Genomic DNA, 27,511 nt, shown 5'->3' with positions numbered 1-27,511 from the left:
TATGTGAAAGACAAGTAGAGGGTATTTCTATTTTATTTTGAAAGCACAAAGCAGACACAATTCTAATATAATGTAAAACTGCAATAAGAATAAAACTTATAATAAAAGTGCTTTATGTATGAACTGTTATGTGCTATATATACATGGCAGTGCAGACTGAATGAATGGGTAGAGCAAGAGAAACGCTGTAACGGTGTAAAGTAACTAAGTACATTTACTCAAGTACTGTACTTAAGTACAATTTTGAGGTACTTTTACTTTACTGCAGAATTTCCAATTTTCTGTACTTTTACTTCTACTCCAGTACATTTCACATTTCAGAGGCAAATTTATTCCATTACAATTATTTGAAAACTTTAGCTACTTTGTAGATTTTTATTATCACAAAACATACATTAACTGATTAATTGAATACATAGGACCCCAGTGGAAACAAGACCGCAAGAACTTTTTAGACCAAGCGTTTGACTGTACTTGTGCTGTTTTGCATTTCTGTCTATACAAATATTCAATCAATCAACCACTTTGGCCATTTGAAATACTGAAGTACTTTTTTCACCACTGGCTGTACAGGGTTAGGGCACGGCCACACCGCACAAATGCATGGATTCATGGTCTTGCGATGTTTTGACCATGAATCCACACATTTGCATTGACAAAGCATTGGCAGATTCCGCCCCAGAGGTAAAATAAAAGTGCGGTGTGACCGTGCCCTTAGTTAGCGAAAGGTAAAAAAACAACCTGTTTTTCAACATCATAATAAGATAGCTGAGTGGTTAGTGAGCCCGCCTGGGCAGCCAGAGGCCGTTGTCACAGGTTTGTTTCCAGGCCAGGCCAGCAATGTATCGATGTGTGTCCATGAGTAAGACTCTTAAACCCTGATTGCTCCCAGAGTGCCGTAGAATGGCTGCTCACTGATCCTAGTAGTTATAGGATGGGTAAATGCAGAGGACGAATTTCACATATGTACATACACAGTGACAAAAAACACTCCCAGGAGTACAACATTTTTTATTAAATTATTAAGATCAGCTGATATTGGACTACAAGAGGTCATAATGAGAGTGTGCCAGGGTCAGTAATTTGTACAACATGAATGTTGCTAAAGATTCTTCTTTGTCAATGACTTAACTGTTTTTGTTGTAGATTTGACACTGCTGTTGATTAAGCCTCACAGAAAGCTGAGTCAGTTGATAAAGTGACAAGTTTAACAGTTAGTGATATCAGGATTATCTTGGATGGTTAAGAGACAGCATTTGCATTTTAAACACTGGTAAATCAAATCCATGACCTGTGGAAATGGTCTTTTTATTGTCACATCACAGGTTTACAGAAGTAAACCTGTGAAGTCTTTGATTGTACCCGTGCTCAAAAACAATAGGCCAAAGAAATGAATAGCTGCCCTAAAAATAGGGCAAATTGTCCCATAACCTTCGTGCTAAAACATCTCCTTATAAGGTCTCACCATACTTTGGATCTTATCAGTTTGCGTATCAGTCAAAGACGCACTGCTCACAACACTGTATGTATTTGAACACCTGACCTTGATCAACTTCACAATCTTGATGTGGGTTTGTTGATTTAGCTGTGCTAATACCATCCAACCCTATCTGCTGGTAGGCAAACTGATGCCACTTTGGTTTAGTCCCTGGCTCATGATTTATTCCTGAACTGTAGGTTAAATTTAATAGAGCTATTTCCTATGGTCTATGTCCAGTTCGTATTCTCAAAATGTAACTTCTTTAAATACTAGGGCCTATAGCAGGGGTCTTCAACAGGGGGTCCTCAGTGTTACTACAGGGGGGCCGCCAAATCTTTGTTTCTAAATATTTAGTTTTTTTTACATTAACCACTTCAACCCTATAACATCCCTATTCTGAGAGGAACGTTAGCCGAAAATAGCAGATCTACACGCTCACAACGCCTCGCGCTGTGTGGCGTTATGAGCTTGTAGATTGGCTATTTTCAACAAAGAGGTTTGGTGTCAAAGGAAAAAGGAGCAAACCAAGTACAGAGCCAGAGGTCAAGTTGACTTAGTATTGAGGGTTTAAGTGGTTAAATGTCTGAAATAAACAAAACAAAAACATTGATGTACCCAACACTGATGATAGTCAACAAAACTATCTATGAAAATGTTTAATCTGCAACACACTTGAATACGCTAGCCACGTCAAGTCCGTCCATTCAATCGCTTTCGAGAGAGAGAGAGAGAGAGAGAGAGAGAGAGAGAGAGAGAGAGAGAGAGAGAGAGAGAGAGAGAGAGAGAGAGAGACGGCGGCGAACCATGTGACCAAATTTGACTGGGACTGGGAGACAGTCATCTAACACATTGGTTCTCAAAGTGGGGTCCGGGGGGGTCCCCAGCAAAATGTGCTAATATAGCGTCACAATAATTTTAACCTTTTATACTTTGGCTATTCAAAAATAGCAGAATGTTTACGATTTTTTTTTAAATTGTGAACATTTGTGCAAACCTTGGAATATATATATTTTTTAAGACAACATTTTTAACTAATTTAACTAATATTTGCCTCTGGGGGTCCCTGGAACAAAATATTTGAGATGGGGCTCCACGTCCAAATACATATCATTTTGGGGGACCTTGACATGAAAAGGTTTGAGAACCACTGATCTAACATTTTTTCATGTCAAATGAAATCAGGGAATCATAGCAAAATAATGATATATTGGTGATATATTGGTTAATAAGAGTGAGTGAATAGTTTTGAAACTAGAGCTTATAGAACTGAAGTCAAGTTAAAAGTCTTCAGCAGAGAAGAGACCAGTTGAATGGATCTCATTCAGAGATAGTATACTAACAGAGAGAGTGCTAATAGTTCTCCACACAACAGTGTCTAACCGAGAGAATCACAGCTGACAATAGAAAATATTATATATTATCGGAGCTATTATCGGGATGAAGTCATAATTCAAGCAATCGGCCAGATACTCATCAAGCATGACTAATACAAATTATCACAATATACTAAAGGTCATTTGTACAACGTTTTTTCCAATGTAGGGCACTCAGTTTTTGGAAGCAGAGTTTAAAGAGTGGTTCTCAAACCTTTGCCTGGCCTACCAGGGCCTGTGTTGTGTCTTGTGTACTCTTGTCTGTGTCCGTCACAGGGCCTGTAGGTTGGGGAATTGGGGTGCAATCAGGTGCATTGGGAACAGTGGCCAGGTGCTCCCAATGCACCTGATTGCACCCCAATTCCCCAACCTACAGGCCCTGTGGGGGACACAGACAAGAGTACACAAGACACAACACACAACACAGGCCCTGCATGGTAGGCCAGGCTACAGGGGCTGTGACAAAGCATAGCCACAAGGAATGGATGACAGCAGAGACCCTGAAAAGGCTAGAGGAGAGGAAACAGAGGAAGGCAGCTAGGAATAACAGTCACACACGGGCCAGAAAAGCAAAAGCCCAAGTAGAGTACTCGGAAGCAAACAGAACAGTCAGGAGAAGTATAAGGGCAGATAAGAGGAGCTATATAGAGGCGCTGGATGGCTCTGGCAGTGGGAGCAACACAACATGGGAACATGAAGACCCTGTGTGACACTATTAAGAAGTATCTGTGTCCAAGGTGTCCACTGGATGCCATTTCTTTTGAGATGTCTTCATGACCCAGTCAATGGCCAGCAGGAACAGAAAACGTGACAATAGGCAGCCTTGCCTCACTCCTGTCCTCACATGGAGGGCATTGGCGAGTTGCTGCCCCTGTACCACCCTGCAGGTCATCCCTTCATAGCAGTTCCTGATGATGTCAGTGATCTTCTCAGGCACCCCTACTGAGTGTCTCAGTAGTTTTCAGATGGTCTGCCTATCCACACTGTCAAACGCCTTTTCATATAAAATTAAATATAATAAAATTGACATAGGTGAGTTCCACTCCAACGACTGTTCCAGAATGACCCACAACGTTGCAATCTGGTCTGTGCAGGATCTATTCTTAAGGAAACCAGCTTGATGGCCTTGAGGTGTGGGTCAACAGCATCTTTCAACCCAAATAAAAGCAATCTGTTGAAGGTCTTCCCTGGTATAGACAGCAGTGTTATTCCCCTGTAGTTGAAACAGGAAGCTAGATCTCCTTTCTTTGGGAGCTTGATGAGGCAACCCTCCTTCCACTCTGATGGAACTTCCTCTCTCTCCCAGATGTCTCAAAATAGAGGGTATAGCGTTCCAAAGCTTGTCTCATCATCAGCTCTCAGTGCTTCTGCCGGAATGTTGTCTGGCCCTGCAGCCTTCCCATTTCTCAGTGGTTTAATGGCCTTGTGGAGCTCCTCCTTGGAAGGGACATCACAGGCAATCTGCAGGTCACTTTAAGCTGGCTGGATGTCCGCTGGATTCTTTCTTTCTTTTTCCTTTATTTATTCAGGGAAACCCATTGAGAGCAAGCTCTCTTTTTCAAGGACGCCCTGATAACAAACATTTGAATCACATTACAATGTCACAACTAATTTAACAATAAAGCAAAAAAGAAAAGAAGAAGCATAAAACAACATTAAAATAATCGCAATCGGTGAATCAGACAATACAGTGAGGACATAGATAACAACACAGAGATTTAAAAATCAGATGCAAATAAACAGTTTTACATGAAACAGGTGCAGTCACTATGTAGTGTGTCCTCAAGAAGCACCCTGAATGTCTCTATTGAGACCAATCGCACCAGTTTCAGAGTGGAGTGGAGCTGGTCTGTTCAAGTGGAGTGGAGCTGGTCTGTTGATTGAGTGGAGCTGGTCTGTTCAACAGCTCCTCAAAATGCATCTAAGTCTCTGTCCTTCCGCATCTGGAATTTTGAGAATTGGGGTGCACCTGATTGCACCCCAATTCCCCAACCTACAGGCCCTGTGACAGACACACACAAGAGTACACAAGACACAACACAGGCCCTGGTAGTTCAGGCTATGACAGCTTCTTGTTGCCTAATACTTCGTGGCATGTTGATGTCACTGCTGTTTTTATACTCTGCCACTTCCCTTCAATGGTCTCTCTCTCTGCTCTTGTAGGACCTGGAATTTGTTGGCGAGTGTGATCTCAAACACTTCTAGCCCGCTTCTTTCCTTGAGAGGTATGGTGTTGTACCTCTGGTGATTATTGGTTTCCCCAGTCCAGTTTCTCTTCAGTATGCGGGCGACCAGGAGATGGTGGTACGAAGCAACATCTGCTCCTCTTCTGACGCGCACATCTTGAAGAGATCTTCTGAACCTTTTTCCAATGCACACATGGTCGATTAGTTTAGGTGTCATCAGGTCTGGTGATACCCAGGTTGCCTTGTGTATCCTTCTGTGATGGAGGAAACTCCCGCCGATGACAAGGTTGCTTGTGGCACACAGGTTGATGAATCCCATTTTCATTAATTTCCCCCGAGCTTGCAGCTCCATTATCTCCTCATAACCCCGGTTGTCGCTGCCGATCTTTTCTTTGAAGTCGCCCATGGTGATGATTATGTTTCGCCTTGGCCTGGATGATTGACAGCAGTCTGTGGCAGAACTCCTCATTGACATCCTCATTGCTCTCATTTGTTGGGGCATAGCACTGGATGTAGTTGTCATCATGTGGTGTGTCTTGGGCAATTAAACCTGGTGCCCACCCCTCTCCAGGTTGGAGGCAGTTTAACGTCGTACCCAGGACGTAATCATGGACCCAGTCACTCATCATCACACTTCCGAAAAAAGGCAATCTCCAACTGTGCCAAAACTACCGTACCATCAGTCTTATTAGCCATCCCAGCAATGTTCTACTGAAAATAATACTAAATAGGTTAAAACCTCAAGCTGAACTGTTAGCTGAAGAACAGGCTGGATTTAGGGCAGGGTGGAGCACCACAGAACAAATATTCAACGTAAGAATCCTCCCGAGCCTATGGAATGGAAATCCACGCTGGAAAAAAAAAATCACACCCTGTGTGAAGGAAGCGGTGCCTTTGGGGCGGGGCGTAACTCATTTCAGTTCGTCCCTATTGGTGGTCTGAGTCCACTTACCACATTTGTACTTGGTAGCATGCTGCAAACTGGAATGATAGCTGTTTAAAGGCCAGCCAATGGGCAGACAGAGGGGGCGGGGCTTAAGTAATTACAGTTCGTCCCTATTGGTGGTTTTAGTCCATGTACAAAATTTGTACTCCGTAGCATGCTGCGAACTTGAGTTATGGCTGTTTAAAGGCCAGCCAATGGGAAGACAGAGGGGGCGGGGCTTGAGCAATTCATGCTGGTCCCGTATTGGTGGTCTAAGTCCACATACCAAATTTGGACTTGGTGGCATGCTGCAAACTGGAGTTATAGCTGTTTAAAATCCCGTGCTCATCCCGTGCTCATACGGGCGGACGTCCCTGGGGGTCCCTGGACCCCTCTTTGATAACCGGTGGCACGTGTGGCCAATGAGAGGAGAGATGGCATAGGCAATCTCCAAGTCCGTGTGTGTGTGTGTGTGTGTGTGTGTGCGTGTGCGTGTGTTTGTATGTGTTGCTTCTTTGCCGTGCTCATCCCGGGCTCATACGGACACACAGACACACAGACACACAGACAGACACACAGACACACAGACACGGTGTCAAAGCCAAGTGTAGAGCGGTTGGCACCGCTAAAAAAGATGACCAACAACAACAATGGCATCTGCTCAGACATCAAAGTCAATGGACAGGCACTGGACACGGTGTCTAGCTTCAAATACCTCGGCGCAATCCTGTCCGATGAAGGATCCAAACGGGAAGTCCTTGCCAGAATTGCCTAAACAACTGCTGCCCTGGCAAAACTCAAGCCTATGTGGAAAGACAAAAACATCAGTCTGGCATCAAAGGTGAGACTACTGCGCTCACTTGTGATCTCAATCTTTCTATATGCTTGCGAAACTTGGACCCTTACAGCAGAGCTACAGAAGAGAATACAGAACACGGAGATGAGATGCTACAGAAGACTCAAGGGTATCTCCTACACCCAACATGTCACTAACGAGGAAGTCCGGCAAAGGATCAGCCAAGCCATCGGCCCACATGATGACCTGCTTACCACTGTCAAAGTGAAAACTGAGGTGGTACGGACACATCACCAGATCCTCAGGCCTCGCAAAGACCATCCTGCAAGGCACCGAACAAGGTGGAAGGAGACGAGGGAGACGGAAGAAAAGAAGGGAAGACAATCGGAGAATGGACTCACATGAAACTCAGTGAGGCAATGAGAGCTGCTGAGGACAGAGAGGGATAGAGCTGGTCATCAGGTCTGTGGTGCCCCAACGACCCTCCAGGGTTATGGGATAGGTACAGGTAGGTACAGCAGCACTGGATGATGTCCATATTTATCCTCCACTTTTCTGTTCGAAAACAGGCTGTGATGATCCGTGGGCCATGAGCCTCCCATCCAATGAGAGCCCTCTGTGCAGACTTGGCCAACATCAGGGCCACTCCCTGGCTGTGGGGTACGTTGTCTCCCTCGTGGCCCGAGAACAACAACAACATCTCCCCTGTGGCTAACCTTTTCTGACCGGAACCGGTCCACCTTGCCTCACTGATTCCCAGGAGTTCCAGATTGTACCTTCTCATCTCGGCTGCCACTTGTGTTGTTTTTTTGGAGCTGGGCGTAAAAGATGTCCTTGTCTTCCTCTGGGGCTACTTCGATAAGGGCATAGACATACACGATGGTCACTTTGGCATGTGTGGTGTACAGCCTTGCCGTGATGATGCGTTCGTTCATCGGTGTAGGGAACCAGTAGGGAACCACAAAAGGCAGGTGTATATCGGTAAAGGGGGATAATTTATGGAATAACTTAGATAAAGAACTAAAAATGTGCAAAACAGCCACTACATTTAAAAAGATGTTCAAAAATAAGTTAAACTAAAAATAAAATTAAACAAATATAAAACATTATGATAAAGTATTCCAACAGTTAGTAAAAATCACACCCTGTGTGAAGGAAGCGGTGCCTTTGGGGCGGGGCTTAACTAATTTCAGTTCGTCCCTATTGGTGGTTTGAGTCCACTTACCAAATTTGTACTTGGTAGCATGCTGCAAACTGGAATAATGGCTGTTTAAAGCCCAGCCAATGGGCAGACAGAGGGGGCGGGGCTTAAGTAATTACAGTTTGTCCCTATTGGTGGTTTTAGTCCATGTCCAAAATTTGTACTCCGTAGCATGCTGCGAACTTGAGTTATGGCTGTTTAAAGGCCAGCCAATGGGAAGACAGAGGGGGCGGGGCTTGAGCAATTAATGCTCGGCCCGTATTGGTGGTCTAAGTCCACATACCAAATTTGGACTTGGTGGCATGCTGCAAACTGGAGTTATAGCTGTTTAAAATCCCGTGCTCATCCCGTGCTCATACAGTCGGACGTCCCTGGGGGTCCCTGGACCCCTCTTTGATAACCGGTGGCACGTGTGGCAAATGAGAGGAGAGATGGCATAGGCAATCTCCAAGTCCGTGTGTGTGTGTGTGTGTGTGTGTGTGTGCGTGTGTTTGTATGTGTTGCTTCTTTGCCGTGCTCATCCCGGGCTCATACACACAAACACACAGACAGACACACAGACAGACACACAGACAGACACACAGACACCGAGTCAAAGCCACGTATAGAGCGGTTGGCACCGCTAAAAAGATAAAAAATCCAATGTACAGTAGCCAAAGTTGACTTAATACAGGGATTAATGCATTATTATTGAGGAGTAATGGGTGCATTAATTTGTATACTTACCGAACTTGGCACCAGCTTTGGACATGAATCGTATGTATATGGACAGAATATTAGTAATGTGTATGTGTAATGTGCTTCTTTTTTGACATGGATACGTGTGAGTGTGAGTGTATGTATGTGTATAAGTGTGTAGCCATGATATGGGTGTATTTGCTTTGGTGTGTATGTGTTTGTATGAAAATATGTGTGTGGAGCTAGAACCATATTCTGTGACCAATTAGCCACAGAGTATGGTATGGTGAAGCATCGAAGGTGCATCGGTGTGTAAATATGGACCCATATTCTGTGGTCAAATAGCCACATAGTATGGTGAAACATAGAAACAAATTCTATTAAGTGAAACCTGACATGTTTCCTGTATCTGTTCTTGGACAGTCTCTCCTTTTGAATTATCCAATGCATTCAATTTCGTTACATCAGTGTTTTAAAACTGATATTTCGTTTTTGTTTTGAAACTTTTGTTACTTTTGTTATCTTTGTTACTCTTTGAATAGAGTATGTAAAAGCCAAGTCTTTTGCTTAGATGTTGCTCTGGTGTTGGCCTTCCTTGGTGTTGAAGATCGGGGTCAAGAAAGAAAGAAAAGAAAAATGCTCATTAGATTGTTCATAAAATAATAGGATAAGTAGCACATTCTGATTTTGGATTGTATAGTTACCTTGCCATGATGCAACTCCAACGGTGGGCGAGCAATCAAAAATAGTTGCTCCATTGGTTAGAAATTAGTCCCCCCCCCCCCCCCCCCCCAACGCGTCCCGTCGCGTCCCGTCCTTTCAAAAAGACCTTTTGAAATGACCAGGTCCAGGCCTGGATTTACAGAGGCTTATGTCTAAAAACACATTGACTGCAAATTCTCTCTCTCACACACACAAACACACACACACACACAAAATAACAGCCACAACACTACCAACATAGTCGTACTACAACCTGAAAAGAACTACTTCGTAGATTCAACATGTAAACAATAACTACACCAACCAACATAGTCATAGATTCAACGTCGGCGTTCCGATTCCACAACCTGGGAAAAAAAAGCTGCATAGCAACATCTTTAACCACATCAGCACACATACGACACAATCACACATACGCCACCAGCAGCATACGCCACATCCAACAAACTGCAGCATGAGCTGCAGCATCCAGCAAAGGTAAAGGAAACATTTTTCCTACTTTGAGGTGTCTTCAGAGAAAACCCCCGGCGGACCCAGGTCTTTGGCGGAGACCACCAGAGGAGACCGCCGTGAGGTGACCAGAATACTGATCACTCAGCGAACAACCACAGTGGAGGTCCACCGAAGACCAGGGTCAACAGCGCGGACGAATCCCCCCCATGCGGGCGAATCCCCCCCATGCGGGCGAATCCATGGATAGAGCGAGATCTCCATCTCTAAGGGCATCCTCGGGTTGAGCCTTCCAGCGGCGTCTCGTCTTAGGGCACAAGAACAGTCTCAGCACAGTCTGTGTCTCCACTCTGAGAAAGAAAGAAACAAAGAAACAAATATTAATTCAAGTGACCGAGAGCCAGATATACGTGTAGTGTATACACAGCCTAATGCAGGTGTCTTCAACGTTTTCAGGCCAAGGACCCCCTAGCTGAGAGAGAGATGAAGCAGGGACCCCTCTACAGTATATCGTATAAAATTGTGTTTCAGATTCAACATTTTTTGTTTACGTGGTCTGCTTTTTTCCCCTCTACAATTATACCTCTTTGCCAAAAATAGCCGATCTACAAGCTTGTGCGAGCTTGTAGATTTGCTATTTTTGGCCAAAGTTCTCCTCAGAAAAGGGATACTAGGGTTCAAGTGTTGTGAGCTTGTAGATCTGCTGACATTTGTTCAGTCAAACTGAACAAATGTCAAACTAAAAAGCAAAATTCAAATATGATTATGTTGGAGGGTCCCCAGTTCAAATATGATTGTTTTGGGGGGGTCCCCCGTTCAAATATTATTTTGGGGGTCCCCAGTTCAAATATTATTATTGGGGGGGTTCCCGGCTCAAATATGATTGGGGGGGGGGTCCCCAGTTCAAATATGATTATTTGGGGGGGTCCCCAGTTAAAATGTGATTATTTGGGGGGTCCCCAGTTCAAATATGATTATTTTGGGGGGGGTCCCCTGTTCAAATATGATTTTGGGGGGTCCTCAGTTCAAATATGATTATTTTGGGGGGGTCCCAAATAACATAACATAATAACATTATATTATACTATTATCATAGGTATACCATTGTAAACTAATTGTACGATTATTGGATTATTATTACATACTAGGTCATTATATATCATATATTATACATTATCTATAGCTTACAACATAACATGCACACAACACTTTTGTACACTTATGGCCCAACACAGAAGACCAAGCCCTGATAGACCGTAAACTGTGGGCTCAGACCTGTGTCCACAAAGTCAGTAACACACAACAGTGGACAGTGGGCTAAATGATGGATAGTTAGGAACCAAATGGACCCTTATGGTTCTGTAACTCTGAGAGTGTGCAAATGGAACCAAATGGACCCATAAGGGTCCATTTGGTTCCATTTGTACACTCTCAGAGTTAAATCAACATTGATTTTACAATATAAATTGGGATCCCCGAGATAGACATGCTGTTAAATGGGGGTCCGTAGCCTAATGCATGTCAAACTGGGGGGGTCCTTGAAATTAAAATGGTTGAGAATCACTTCTAGAGCCCTAAAGATCTTCTCTTATGGGGGTCCCTGGCATATCTAAGCTAGTTTCTTCCAACTCCGACTCCTCACCAAGGTTAAGGCCTATCTTCCCCGACAACAACTAGAAATAGCCATTGATGCCTTCATTTCCTCACGACGCGATTATTGCAATTCCCTCTACACCGGCTTAGAGCAGGTGTAGAGGGAATTGCAATAATCGAGTTGTGAGTCAGGCGCCTACAGCTGGTCCAAAATGCCGCGGCTCGCCTTCTCACTGGCACAAAAAGACGTGAGCACATCAGTCCTGTCCTGGCCTCACTTCACTGGCTCCCTGTCGATTTTAGAATTAATTTTAAGGTCCTTTTATTTGCTTTTAAATCTCAAAACGGGCTTGCTCCGCTATACCTCGCTGAGCATTTTAGTTCAATTTCTTAATCCTTCCTTGAGTCCAAGTCCTGTACCCTTTAACAATGAGACTGTGGATGAGTGTGGGTAAGCGGTCCAACTAAGGTGGGACTCAGGGTGGTTGGACGCCCCTGCCATGCACAGCCCCCAGTGAAAATGCCTCACAAAGGTCACTGGTAAGTTTATTCCATTATAGTTCATGAACCCCTGAGATGATCACAATTTAGGAGGACCCCCTCTGGTGGTCAAAATAAATCATTACACATCTCTCCAGTTGGGACAGTTTTTGGGAAGTGATAGATAGGCCAGTGCACAAGAGGATTTAATTTGCCTTTTTAAACCTCTCCCATCAATAACTAACCCTAACCTCAGTAAAACTATGCCTAAACCTAACCTTAACCATAACCCTAACCTCAGTAAAACTATGCCTAAACCTAACCTTTTTAAAACGTATGTTTCTAAATCAGTGGTTCTCAAACTTTTTCATGTCAAAATTACAGAATAAAATGAAAGCTACACTTAAGAAAAAACAACATATCAGGAACTCAGGACACTGTCAACCCATTCAATCCGGGAACGTGTCTCTGTCATTTTAGATTGTTTTGGCTATTCAAAAATAGCAGATCTACAGTACAAGCTCATAGCGCGGCACTATGAGCTTGTAGATGTGCCGTTTAAAAAAATCTTGAACATTTTTGCAAATGCTTCTGTGGGTCCACGGCCAAATACATATCATTTTGTGGTCCTTGACATGAAAACCACTGATATTATAGCAACATGTTTTTTTGAGGATTTTTGTAGAATTTCGTAGAATCCCCCAGAAGCAAAGATTTGAGTTAAAAAGGTTTGCTTTAAAAATATATATATTCAAAGATTTGCAACAATAACATTCGATCTGTGCTTCTGGGGGTCCCTGGAACAAAATATTTTCAGATGGGGGTCTGCGGCCAAATACATGCATAGCAAAATAGATAAAGATATACGTATTCAAAGATTTGCACACATTTTCACGATTTTTCAAAAACATTGCAGATAGCATGGCACTCTGTGCCTGTGCTGAGCTTGTAGACCTGCTATTTTTGAATAGCCAAAGAAATGTAAAAATGACACAGATGCGTTCCCGGTCTTAATGTGTTAACTGCAAAAGACCCTGTGAGGGTACATTTTTACGCTCATGCACATCAAACTGGGGGTCCTTGAATTTAAAAAAAGGTTATAAAGCCACTGGTCTATAGCATTGGTTCTCAAAGTGGGGTCCGGGGACCCCCAGGGGTCCTTGAGGGAGTTCCAGGGGGTACCCAGCTAAATGATGGATAGTTAGGAACCAAAATGGACCCTTACGGTTCTGTAACTCTGAGTGTACAAATGGAACCAAATGGACCCTTATGGTTCTGTAACTCTGAGAGTGTACAAATGGAACCAAATGGACCCTTATGGTTCTGTAACTCTGAGAGTGTACAAATGGAACCAAATGGACCCATAAGGGTCCATTTGTTTCCATTTGTAAACTCTCAGAGTTAAATCAACATTGATTTTACAATATAATTTGGGATCCCGGAGATAGAAATGCCGTACACTCCGTAGCCCTAATGCATGTCAAACTGGGGGGTCCTTGAAATTAAAATGGTTGAGAATCACTTCTAGAGCCCTAACAATCTTCTCTTATGGGGGTCCCTGGCATATCTTTTCAAATGGGGGTCTGCGGGGCCAATAAGTGTCAATTTGGGGGTCCTTGACATGAAAAGGTTTAAGAACCACTGCATTTAGACACTTAAGCTCAGAAATAACTAGACTGTTAATGAACCATTTACCATTCATTAAACCATTCCCATATTAACCATTATCATATATGCAATGATTTGGCGGTGTGACTCTGCTCATGTGATATTAAAAGATTCCCTGTGCAAAATGTCACAGATCTTCAATCACAAACCCCCCAGAGCAGAGCATAAAATACAGTTTTACATAACATTGAACCTTCAATACATAATGAAACTACCACAATCATAGTACAATCCATAGAAGACAGTACAATACACAGAATCATAGAACCACAGTGCAAACACAGAATCAACCTATAACAATATGAACTAAAAGCCACGGGGAGGAGGCCGGGTAGGTGGAGGGAATTTGAAAACGAACAGCTGTACACCCAGCTTAGACAGCGAAGCACATAGACTGAACAGAGAACAGAGGCTGCTTAAATGAACCGCCAGAGTTGCACTGTGGGTATCAGGGCGTGAGTAAATAGGCTCTATGCACAGCAGCCATATTGGGAATGAATTGGGCCCCTTCTTTACTTCCTTCATAGGTGTTACCAATGACACTAATTAAGGCTCTGTTCCATTTAGTGTGGCATAGTGGTTGTCTTATTTTAACGAACCCCCATAACTCTGAGAGTGTACAAATGGAACCAAAATTTGGTTTCATTTGTATACTCTCACAGTTACCATTTGGGAACCAAAATGGAGTGTTTCTACTTTCTAGTGAGCCAACATGCACGATATCAGCACCCTGACCAGAATGGAACAGAGCCTTCATTAATATCATTGGTAACACCTGTGAAGGAAGTAAGGAGAGGCCCAATTTCTTTCCAATATGGCTGCTATGCATAGAGCCTATTAGCTTGTAGCGAATGAGAATGACAAGAGGTTGTACGTACTGACTTAAAGGAGTACGACTGTATAACTTGTTAGCGAATGGGGGGGGGGGGGGGGGGGGGGGTCCGGGGAGTGTGAATGAAGTATATCAACATTCTGCCTTCTGTGTTTACATGAACTATCGTTACACTGAATTCTATAGAGTCAGACTATAGTGTTGGACTTGGGACTGACCTATGAGCAGCACAGCACAGGTACCAGGCTTCGTAGCGCCATCGGTAGCAGGGTTTGACGGGACAGGGTTTCTGCACTGCTCCATCTGGGAGGAGGGGCACGGCCTGCCGTCCCCCTGAGGGTCCTGGACCGCCAACCTCCGGCGCCACAGCTTGCCTGGAGGACAGAGAGACATGAAGACACACCGTGGAGACAATGAGAGACTGATGAGTACTGTGGTGGACAGTAACGGATAAAAGCGTCTGCTAAATGACTGTAATGTAATGTAAATGTGTGTGTGTGTGTGTGTGTGTGTGCGTGTGTGCGTGCGTGCGTGCGTGCGTGCGTGCGTGCGTGCGTGTGTGTGTGTGTGTGTATGTGTCACACGCCACAAGGTATTGGCATCAAAATATACTTTAAGTACCAAAAGTAGATAGTACTCATTATGCAGAATGTCCTGTTTCACAAGTTTTCAAATGTATAGGGATGAATAATATATATATATATATATATATATATATATATATATATATATATATATATATATATATATATATATATATATATATATATATATATATATATATAAAATCATAGAATAATAATTGTAATATATGGTTAGTAATAATCTAAATCTACAAAGTAACAAGTAACTAAAGTTTTCAAATAATTGTAGTGGAGTAAAAGTACAATATGTGTCTCTGTGTAGCAAATTGGAAATACACCAGTAAAGGTTTTGTCCATCATTGAGTGGAGTTAGGAGGTTTTGTCCATCATTGATAAGAACAGCTGACAATGAATCTCAAAGCTCACAACACATCACAACGCATTGTGAGCTTGGAGATCAGCTATTTATGGTGTGCGCCATCCTCATATACTAAGTATAGATCAAGCTGAATACTGTACTTAAACAACTTTTAGTTTAACATGCATTGGTAACATCCATGGATCTAACTGTTACCACTGTTGTTCTTCTACAGTTGAGTACAACAAACAATTCTGCCTCAATACTCAATACTAAATGTATTTAACGAAAGCAATCATGGCACACCAACAATAAATAAATGGCATATCAATAAAAAAAATACATTCATGAATAATAGAATCTGTAGCCTATCAAATCTGTAGCCTACTGCACTAACAATAACAACCACAGTTGCATTTACCTATCCATCAACATTTTATTATTACACTGTTGTGTGTTGTGTGTTGCCTAAACCTTCCAGTCACTGGGTTGGTGAAAACACCCCGCAAAACGGTGACCAGAGCCGAGAGCAAATGACTGTTCACTTAAAGTCTCTGCTAAAGGTGGAGGGTAAAGCATGAATGCAGTCTGACACGCTGAAATGACACAGTGAAAACTGTCCAAATTTATATCTGACAGTTGGTCAAAAACAAAGTCTGAATTATGTTTTTTTAAATCTGTAGTATTTATATTTGACAATTGGCAAAAACCCTGTATATATAGTATGCAGCAGTGGAGAGCATGAGAGGAGGGGGGAGTTGTTTGTTTTTGACGGACAGTTTGAGGATCCAATGGAGTTGGGAGTTTTCGTCAGAGGCGCTTTTTAATACTTTTCATAGGTTATTATAAAAAAAAACTTTACACAGATGTAAAGGGGGTTCAATAGCATTGATTTATGAAAAAAAAAAAAAAAACTGAAAATGGAGTTAGCTGGTCCCGGCTGGACACCGACGATATGCTACATTGTTGCTTTTTACAAGTAACATAAAAGTGAAATGTATTCTAAGCACTTAATTAGCCAAACTCACCTTTTTAACTTAGTTTTAACAACAAACACTCGGTCGTGTCTTGTGTTTGCTGCTGTGTGTGTGCGTGTGTGTGCGTGCGTGCGCGTGTGTGTGTTGTGTGTGTGTGTGTGTGTGTTGTGTGTGTTGTGTGTGTGGGGCTGCTGCTCCATTGCCGCGCTCTGGCCCTTTGAAGTCGCCGCAAAGCAGGTGGCGCGGTGACGTCATAAAGAGCAGGCATGAAATAGCCGACCTACAAGCTCACAATGCGTTGCACCGCGACGCATTGTGAGCTTGTAGGTCTGCTATTTTCAATTGGCCGCAATGTACATAGGGTTGAAAGTGGTTAATGTATGTTTTGTAATAATAATCCAAATCTACAAAGTAACTATAGTAACTCAAGTTTTCAAATACTTGTAGTGGAGTAAAAGTACAATATTTGTCTCTGAGATGTAGTGGAATAGAAGTAAAAGTACTGAAAATTGGAAACACTCCAGTAAAGTAAAAAATACCCCAACAATAACCTCAAAATTGTACTCAAAGTACAGTACTTGAGTACATGTACTCGGTTACTTTACAGTACTGACTATAGGCCTCAATAAAACACACATATATTCACTCCACATCAAACAATGCTTCATACTGAATAGTTGTTGCTTTTTACCAAGTAACATAAACGTGAAAATGACATGCTGCGTCATCAATTCCTTTAATGTATAAGCACTTATTAGCCAAACTAACAACACCTGTAGAAAACTCACCTTTTTGGAGATAATACTCTTGTTTTTGGGGTTTTAGCAGCTTGCTTCACCTCCCTGTGCACTAATATTACAGTATGAGTTGTTTAGTTCCATTTGTAACATTTTGGACAAATTAGCCACTTTTACATGGAGGCGCGTGGATGTCCCTACTAGTGCCCACCAAACCTGTGGTAAAGCCAAAGGCACAAAGGCGGGTGATGATATCATCAAAAGAAAAAACGAAATTACCTACCTGGGCTCTATCTTGGAGGCTGACCTCTCTGGTGACAAAAATGCTGAAAAAACGATCAAAACGGTCCACAAAAAAACACGCTATTTGCGGAGTATTGATCGTAAAGTCAGTAAGAAGACTCTGAAGACTCTTGCAGTGGCCCTCATACAAGGTCATTACGATTATGCATGTACTTCATGGTATCACAACACCACCAAGGCCTTAAAAACAAGGCTCCAAACATCCCAAAACAAACTTGTAAGGCTACTTCTTGGCCTCAACTTCAAAACCCATCTAACCCCTGATCATTTTGATAGGATTGGATGGCTTAGGGTTGCGGACAGAGTACAGCAACTTGCTATGGGCCTGGTCTTCAAGATATATCACAACATTGGGATCCCCCTGTATTTGTCAAAATACTTCCAAAATGTTAATGATGTCCACGATCACAATACCAGAGGCAGCTCCACAAACCTTGTCCAACCCTTTTTTGGCTCAACAAAGGGAAGTAACTCGTTCTCATGCTATTCATCAAAAATGTGGAACGCCCTACCAAAAGGAGTAAAGGAGTGTAAAACCCTACTCTCTTTCAAAACAGCCCTAAAGATACACCTTCAGGAGGCTGCAATTGGAAAATGGCCCCTGTCTAAGTCCTAACCTAACCTACCCCCCTTCTCCTCTTGTACATATTTTTCACTCTTCATACCAGTAACCTGTAAACTGATTGTATGACATTCTATAGTAGTTGTGTATATCTGTCTGTCTCTTATATGTCATCATGATTTGTGTGCATGGGGAACTCATTTGAAACAAGCTCTGTGCTTTTATGAGTCTTCCAGTTTAGTAGACCTTGTATTGTGAATTTGTACTTCCATGTACTGTTGTTCTCATGTCTTACTAAATAAAGTACATCAATCAATCAACAACAACAATAGTGTGCGTCTGCCATCTAGTGGCGCAGGCGCGGAGTAGCAGCCTCAGCCTCTGAACTCGACTGATTTGGCCTGGGTGCAGCAGCGCCTGTCTCAGTCGATCACAGAGCCACAGCGCTGATGCAACACTGATGACAGGTTGTATGAGAAATCCATCTTTACGGTAAGTTGGCAGGTGAATGGTGTTTCATGGCTCTTCATCAGACCAACATATGACCTAGCTTACTGAATGACAGATATCGACGCTAGGCTTAACAGCTGTACTAATGCTACACAATACACATGGCTAAGTGTGCTAGCTTGTTCATTCAGTAGTTTCAACGTGTCGGCTAATCCATGTTAGCATGCATGTGGACTGTTGGTGAAGCCTATCATCATTTATACTCCCTGGTACGACGGGAGTCGCTTGCTGACACGTTAACATGTTGTCTTTTAGCTTGTTGTAGTTCGTGTCGGCAAGCGACACCGTCGTACGACAAAGTGTAAAATAAGCGTAAACAACTGATGAGGTCCATAGCGTTAGAAGTAGTTAACGCAATGTTATTTTCGAGCCGTTGCCTGCACACCGGCGGTAGCGCAGCCTCTCGTCTCCAGTCAAAATAAAACATACACTTTCGCTACTCACCAAAACAAAGACGGTTTTAAGATGTTGAAAGCCTACTTTACTTAGTGGGAACACTCGGAGCCCCCCACCTCACGTCTAAAATGCACTTTTTGGCCAGAAAAGAAAACATTTCTCTGGATGGTAAAAACGTTTTAGTTACTCCACTGCGCCCTCTACAGATCTGATCAATGGATTCTTTCTATTGACAAGATCTGTAGAGGGCGCAGTGGAGGAACTAAAACATTGGACCAACGCTATAGACCAGAGCTAAGGATCATTTACCATATGTTTCATGGGAAGGGCTATTGCAATAACCGCGATATTGCAATAATACTGCAATAACCGCAGCCAGGGGATGATGATTTTTTTTGTTTCAGTTTTTGTTTACCATGAGACTAAATGCCATTTATCACAAAGCAGTATCATTTCATTTAGGTACCACAAGGTAAACGCATTTTCCCCATAGAAAGGAGGTGTCATTCACTGCCGAAATTGTGTACATATAGAGTTTTTGTATTTGTTGTTGTTGATATTTATTATTGGGTTATTATTATGCTATGTTGATGAATTGAATACATAGGATCACAGTAGAAACAAGTCGTGGGACAAGGACGTTTTTGTGTTATCTTTTTAGCCTAAATGTCTGCTGTTTACATTTCTGACTAATAAAGTATCCAGTCAATCAATTAAAGGTCAGAAATCTATTGAACACACAGATCCAGATACAAATAGTATGCAGGCACTGATGATAATGCTTGATGATTTCATCTGTGTTTAGCTATTTAGGATAATCGAGAGTCATGGCAGAGCTAAGTCCAGAGGAGAAGTTCGACCTCATAACAAGGAACCTACAGGTGAGACACGTACAAATACACATGAAAATATACAAACATTCTGGATGACAAACTCTTTGGGAGTAAGTGGATCACTTGGATGGCAAGACACTGGCATGTTCTATAACAGTGGTTATTCTCAACCTTTTCAGGCCGCGTGAACTGGGGACCCCCCAAAATAATCATATTTGAACTGGGGACCCCCCCACCCTGACAAGCACATGGAATTGTATTAGATAAGGCGTTACATTTAGTTTGGCTCGGTTCCACAGATAAATATTGTGAAAAGACTCAAAAGAGCAGATAACTTGTAGATCGGCTATTTTCACAATCTTTGCCTATTTCTTATATTATTTGACAATTTGGCAATTTTTGAGGTATTAAAAATGTCTTAAAAGTCCTTAAATTATCACTTCACTGTCATCTGGTGACCCCCCCCTGGGGGTCCAGACCCACAGGTTGAGAACCACTGTTCTATAACACTTAAGTGATGGATTTGGTTGTGTGTTTGTTTTACAGGAGTTCCTTGGTGAGGACAAAATTAAGCAGGTTCTCCAGGAACGAGAACTCAAGGTCTACTGGGGAACAGCCACTACAGGCAAACCCCATGTCGCTTATTTTGTGCCAATGTCCAAGATCGCAGATTTCCTCAAGGCAGGGTGTGAGGTGGGTAGACCTTTTTAAGCCTGATTTATATTTTGGTATATGACACAGTCGCACAATGGTGTATGAATTAAGCATTGCTTGATCTTGATCTGTCCTTATTGTGGTTTGGATGTTTTGAAGCAACTCACTGTGTTTTCATCAATGTCTTCTTTTTTTGCAGGTGACTATCTTGTTTGCAGACCTGCATGCCTTCCTGGACAACATGAAGGCTCCCTGGGAGCTGCTGGAGCTCCGGGTGCAGTACTATGAACAAATTATTAAAGCCATGCTGGAGAGCATCGGGGTGCCGCTTGATAAACTGAAGTTTATCAAGGGAACAGACTTCCAGCTCAGCCGGTAAGCTCCTCCATGTCTAAGCTAGCTCACATTGCCGACAGGCTGTGTGTCTTTAATGGTCTAGAGAAGAATACATATGGTTTTAATTCAAGTCATTCATCGTCCCTAGCACCTCTAAGAGACATTCTGGAGGAAAACATGAAAATAAAAACGGTGTTGTCTATCTCTTCTCTATCAGAGAGTACACGCTGGACGTGTACCGTTTGTCCTCTATGGTCACTGAGCATGATGCGAAGAAGGCTGGAGCTGAGGTTGTCAAACAGGTGGACCATCCTTTGCTGAGTGGTCTGCTGTACCCTGGACTTCAGGTAAAGGCCCTTTTTACATATGAAAATAAATGTCAGTTTCAAACGATGTAACTAGCAAGTCACAACACACACTAAATAAATGATAGATTTAAAAGCAATGGTTGTTCTTCATACACTGCCGTTAACCCATTTAGACCTGGAACCCCATTACGTAACTATGCCTTTCAAGCCGGGAACCCCTTTTGGGGTTCTTGTTGCTATATGCAATGCATAGCAACATCATTTTAAAAAAATGTTTGAATCAATATTTGAACATTTTCAGAAAACATAGGTCAGGATTTAAAAGCCGTTTTTAAAATCGGCCTCAGGTCTAAATGGGTTTAGCTCATCGAGTCAAATTACACTGTCACTGATACGTGCAAATGCAGTGATTCCCAAACCCTGGTCCGCTGAGGACCTCTGTAATGCACAGAACCCACCAGACGGCAAGAGTAAGTGTACAGACGCTGCTCTAAGGTGTCAGTTATGTGAAGGCTGATAATGTCAACTTTTCACATTGGTTACTTTCTGCGAGCGACAAATGAGCTCTGAAAGGCTGAAGAGAACAGACCTGCGCCAAACCTGCACACGCCAAACAGCACGTGTGCGGATGTGTATCTGGTGGGTTCGGGACATAACTGCAGTTATTTTCCCTCCGACTGTACCACGTAATTGCATTCCACCTGTTGGGGTTATTCAGGTCATTCAGTGGATGTGTGCGTTGTCTTTCTCCTCAGGCTCTTGATGAGGAGTACCTGAAGGTGGATGCTCAGTTTGGAGGAGTTGACCAGAGGAAGATTTTCACCCTGGCAGAGAAGGTTTCTCATATCCTCTCAAATTATCTTCAACCCTACTACACACTCTACTTTCTTACTCTCTTTGACATGTTTGGCCTGCCTTTTGCAGCAGAATTACTAATTGATCTCATGTTAAGTCAGCAGGCAGAAACCTTGTATCTCCTCCATATAATTCCCTATTTCATCGCACAACAGCTTTGCGCTAAAGTAGCGAAAATAGCCGACCAACAAGCACACAATGTGTGCAATGCAAACCTGCATCGCACAATGTGTTATAAATATTGACCGGACAATATGTATTAAGTATTAAGTGACTTATTAATAACTACATTGGATCCATTGAAACACAGCTTATTTTTTCCATTTCCTGAAATGGATGTAAAGGTTTTGGACTTACAAGGTTTCCACCTGACAGCGACGATATGCAGGTGTGAGGTGCTAACATGTGGTGTTATTTGTCATTTATGTGCAGTACTTGCCCTCCCTGGGCTATGCCAAGCGCGCTCATCTGATGAATCCGATGGTGCCAGGGCTGACAGGAGCCAAAATGAGCTCATCAGAAGAAGTAAGGACAATTCATATTTGCTGGAAGTTCTCAAACAATGAATGAAGATGAAAATATATGTTTCTTATCTCTTGGCTAATCATCTCCTTCACTATCCGTCTGCTACTGATGGCTGCAGGAGTCAAAGATTGACCTTCTGGACAAGAAGGAGGATGTGAAGAAGAAGCTTAAGAAGGCTTTCTGTGAGCCTGGCAACATCGAGAACAATGGAGTGCTGTCCTTCGTCAAACACGTCCTCTTCCCACTCTGCGGAGGTAGAGGACCAGCCATTCTCTGTTCTCTTCAGTATTCTCCCTCTCCTGTTTGTCTGTTTTCTATTCTTTCATAGAGTGTGAAACAAATATATCATTGACCTTCTGCTCCGTTTCAGATTTTTGTGTCAAAAGAGACCCCAAGTGGGGCGGAGACAAAGTCTACACTGTGTTTGAGGAGGTGGAGCAGGACTTTGCAGCAGAGGTACACTATAGCCCTCATGGATTTGAGTTGTTGAATGCCACCTCATTGTTCCAACCATTGTCAACTTCCTGTTTGTAACCGTTCCCCTGGTTAACAGCATAAACTATCTGAACAAGCTGTTAACTATCTAACTAGCTAGCCTATAAAAATGTTCATTAACACTTTTTTGTTCATTATTATTATTTTAAATATGCTTTTGGTCTACACCATCCCAGTGGTGTAAACAATTGCCAGGATGTTGACAAGAGTTCTCACACATCTTCTAGCAACAATAGACTGTTAAATCAGACTGTACTTTAATGTTTTTTGCAAAATTCTCCTTCACATGTCGCATTATGCTTTTACCACTGACATTTTAGTCAATCCACCCGGGCGACTTGAAGGCCTCAGTGGAGGTTGCACTCAACAAACTTATGGACCCAATCAGGAAGAAGTTTGAGTCACCTGAGCTCCGCCAACTGACCAACACAGCCTACCCTGACCCCTCAAAGAAAAGTCAGTATATCACTCCAACAGCTAACTTCTCTCTTCATTCATTCAAACCCAAATGCTCTACACTGTAGTCTACAGTATGTCCTTCCTGGCTGAACGTGATGTCTGATATTCCCTTCATGCAGCCTGACTGACTATCCTGAAAAGGATGTCTTGCTACTGTAGCATGCCGGCTAACACATACAGATTCACCACCAAATGTTGCTTTTGTTTGATGTTCAGAGACAGCAGCAGGGAAAGGTGCTAAAGCAGGAGGAGGAGGAGGAGGAGGAGGAGATGATGAGCTTCTGCCCTCTCGGCTGGACATCAGAGTGGGCAAGATCATCAGTGTGGAGAAGGTAAGGACTTCAACATAGTACATAGCATAATGGTGGGTCTTTTGCCACCACCATTGGGCAATATTTAAGTCAGTTGGCAAAAACGCACACAAAAAAGTAGTTTTCTAACAATTTGCACTGTTTCTGGTTTCACCTCTAGTTTAAAATATGTGTTAGCTCAATAGTTTATTCTCTCACCTGAATGGCAGTGCCACTAGGACTGGGGTGATTATTTATCAATATTGAAGAATCGATAAATCATTAATAATGTCAAAAACTGTGCCATGTAAGGCATGTATGTTAACATTTACGAGTGAAAACCAGGATTAGAGTGTTTGGAGAACTCGTTTGTTAATAGTTATGTATTCACTAAGTTATTGTCTCCGCCAGGCCGAAAGGCATGGTGAGAGAGTATGTTTTACCCTCCGTCCGTCCGTGTGTCCGTGTGTCCATCTGTCTGCGAGCGGCTAATCTCAGGCACCGTCGGCCCGGTCGCTGCGAAACTGTGCACACACACTCCCTGGGTGCCAATTCAGAACCTCTGATCCAAATTTTTCACATGGGCCGGTTATAGCGCCACCAGGAGGCCGATTTGTGCAAAACCCATTTTTGGATATTACTCTTATAGATTTTATCCATACATCACGCAAATCGGTACACATTATCTCTATAGTCATGTGATCAAGACGGATCTATCTGATATGTCATATTCCATCCTGATTGGCTAAGGTTGGCTTCCAAAGTTTGCAGGATTGGTCCATTTTGAACAAAATGTCTCAAATCATGAATGCAGCTTGCGCTTTCTGTGAAAATGTGCACGCACATTCCCAATAGGCCGAGGAAGAAATGCCACCCTTTTCACCTTACCCTGTTATAGCGCCACCAGCAGGTTTAATTTAGCAAAACACATTTTTGCAACAAAATGCCTCAAATCATGAGTGCACGCACATTCCCCGTAGGCCGAGGAAGAAATGCCACCCTTTTCACATTGGTCTATTATAGCGCCACCAGGAGGCCACAAAACCTACCTGACCTGGCGGAGACCTGTGCTCCGAGGAGCGCTTTTTCTAGTTTTACTTATCGATTTCACAGTTGTATCGATGAATTGCTAAGTGGTCCCAACCTTTATTGATCTACATAATGTCCCTCGTCCCATTTTCTCATGGATTTTCTCTGCTCACCATGTTGCAGCATCCCGATGCTGATTCACTGTACCTGGAGAAAATTGACGTGGGAGAGGCAGAGCCGAGGACTGTAGTCAGCGGGCTGGTGGCCTTCATTTCCCAGGAGGAACTGCAGGACAGAATGGTGCTTCTGCTTTGCAATCTGAAACCTCAGAAAATGCGAGGCATTGAGTCTCAAGCCATGCTGCTATGTTCCACAGTGTAAGTGGATTTCCTATTAACCCATTATTAAGACCTGAGGCCGATTCTATAAATGTTGTTTAAATCCTAACAGTTTCCTGAAAAAACGTATGTTGTGGTGCTCCAACTTTTTCATGTCAAAGACCCCCAAAATTATATGTATTTGGCCGTGGACCCCCCCATCCTAAAATATTGTGTTCCAGGGACCGCCAGAAGCAAAGATTTGAGTTAAACTGTTCGCTTTAAATTCTTTTCAAGATTTTTACAAAAATAGCTTGTGCCGTGCTATGAGCTTGTATATCTGCTATTTTTGAATAGCCAAAGTATAAAATATGGTTACATGGGTTAAAATGATTGTGACACTATATTAACAAATTTTGCCGGGGACCCCCTGGTACCCCCCAACTTTGAGAATCAATGTGCTATATAGGCTACCGTATATACAGTAGCTCAAATCTAAAATGACACAGATGCGCTCCCGGTTTTAATGGGTTAAACATAAACATAAACACACACACATATGCTCATCCTTGAACAATATTTTTTTCTTCTCTCCTTTCCGGTTGGCTGGCCTGTAGTGAAGGGGAGCCCAGGAGAGTGGAACCGCTTGACCCACCAGAGGGTTCATCGCCAGGAGAACAGGTCTTTATAGAAGGATACGAGGCAGGGAAACCAGATGAGAAGCTCAACCCAAAGAAGAAGGTTTGGGAGAAACTACAGGTGAGAACCAGTGAAAGCATCCAAAACATTATTTTCAAAATCTACCACAACAGTAGTTAATACACTTTTGCTTAAAGGTAGTGGATGTTGAGCTGTCTGATCCATTTTTATTCTAGCTTGCAGTTGGTTCTGTTAGGTTAGTTAACTATACTGCTAGTGTGGTTGTATACATTTTATATATATATATATTTGGCGTACTGTAGTAATATGATGGATAGTAGGTTTATACTTAACAATATATTATTTTATTACCTTATATAGTATTATACTGTATATAGAATAGATAATTAGATGTTTGTTTTCCTTCTCTCCCTAGGTGGACCTAAAGGTATCAGAGGAGTGTGTTGCCCAGTGGAAGGAATATAATTTAATGACCAAACTTGGACAGATCACATGTAAAACATTGAAAGGAGGCAACATCAGTTAGATTGCACACTGCTTACACTCATAACGCTGCTCATTGCCATGTCTCTATGGTAAACAAAACAAAAAAACTCCCAACCATAATCCCTTCTTGCTTTGAGAACCAGATTGCTAAAATAATTGGACTTTGAATCAATCTAACAATACTGTCTGTGGTACTCAGACAATGGTTTCATTGGTGAGTTTTAGACATTAAATGTATATAAAAAAAAACAATATTTCTTGTATTATATTGTAATGACCATATATTGTAATTTTTTGCATTGTGAAATGTTTGGCACTTCCAGGCCACCATAGAAATGGTTCATCAGGGTTCAACATTGCATCATCTGTAATATTAAATAAACAATGGTTCAGATCTCCGATCATGTACTCCATCATTCTGTCAAGAATTAGGTGACGGGCTAAGCCACTGAGACGAGTGAACAAGTGAGAAAAACGTTAATAAAAACAATATGCATGTATAATCAATCAATCAATTCTTCAGCGGTGGTCTCTTCATGTTGTAGTTTAGTAATGAATGGCTCAAGCTGCTCTCAGAGCCCCTTTTATGCCAGGTGAGTACAGGTGATGGCCCAGACCCCCACTCCTGGTACCCCATGAAGACAAAGATATTTGCATCACTATATAGGTGAGGGTCGCTCTGCTGAATGGATACGGTGATGATTAGCTGCCTTATGGACGAGGAGGCGGGCTAATGGTCCAACGGCCACTATTCTGTTGGGATTTTTTTCACTGCCTGTTTTTCAGTCAGTCTTTTACTTCATTTTCTAGGGGAGGCGAGACTCTACGGTGGGTACGCCACTGATAGCGTCACAATCATTTTTAACCACTTAGCTTTGGCTATTCAAAAATAGCAGATCTACAAGCTCATAGTGCGGCACCGAGTGCTGCGCTATGAGCTTGTAGATCTATTTTTGAAAAATCTTGAAAATGTGTGCATATCTTTGAAATATATATGCATTTTTAAAGCGAACATTTTTAACTCAAATCTTTGCTTCTGGGGGTCCCTGGCACAAAACATTTTCAGATGGGGGTCCGCGGCCAAATGTATATCAATTTAGGGGTCCTTGGCATGAAAAAGGTTGAAAACCACTGTTCTAAATGGCAGTGGTTCACAAACTTTTTAGCTCAAGAGTCTTGAGGCTTGGGTCCCGGCTCCCGAAAATTTCTCTTTTGCCGGCCGGGGTCTTGACTCAAGACCCAAAAGAGAAATTTGATGTCTCCCCGGAATCATAAGTAAAATGTATAATAAGCAAGAAAGGAAACACGGTCGCAATAAATGGATCCAGGGAGAAAGCGTGGCAAAGTATTGGCGACAAATTAAATGCACAAGTCGTCCAAAAATATATAATTCAGTTAGGCTTAAACATGAGGAGTGTATAGTGAATATTGGAATTATCGAATACTGATCTA

General features: G+C 42.5%; 1 protein-coding gene across 1 annotated transcript; it reads left to right on the top strand.

Moving 5' to 3' along the window:
• Window positions 1-18,316: 18,316 nt before the first annotated feature.
• On the top strand, window positions 18,317-26,458 carry yars1 (tyrosyl-tRNA synthetase 1). The gene is made up of 14 exons (XM_084081411.1): window positions 18,317-18,398; window positions 19,618-19,693; window positions 20,192-20,338; window positions 20,499-20,674; window positions 20,853-20,982; window positions 21,699-21,779; window positions 22,231-22,323; window positions 22,442-22,577; window positions 22,694-22,779; window positions 23,139-23,274; window positions 23,494-23,609; window positions 24,780-24,973; window positions 25,531-25,672; window positions 25,989-26,458. Exons 2-14 carry the CDS (start codon window positions 19,640-19,642, stop codon window positions 26,097-26,099), a joined length of 1,602 nt encoding a protein of 533 aa, XP_083937537.1. The 5' UTR covers window positions 18,317-18,398; window positions 19,618-19,639; the 3' UTR covers window positions 26,100-26,458.
• The last annotated feature ends 1,053 nt before the right edge of the window (window positions 26,459-27,511 follow it).

Source organism: Gymnoscopelus microlampas (genome assembly GCF_963454915.1).
Source record: "Gymnoscopelus microlampas genome assembly, chromosome: 15".
NCBI classification, from domain to species: Eukaryota; Metazoa; Chordata; class Actinopteri; order Myctophiformes; family Myctophidae; genus Gymnoscopelus; species Gymnoscopelus microlampas.
Note: the sequence above shows the minus strand (reverse complement) of the source record. Positions and strands in the feature narration are given on the sequence as shown.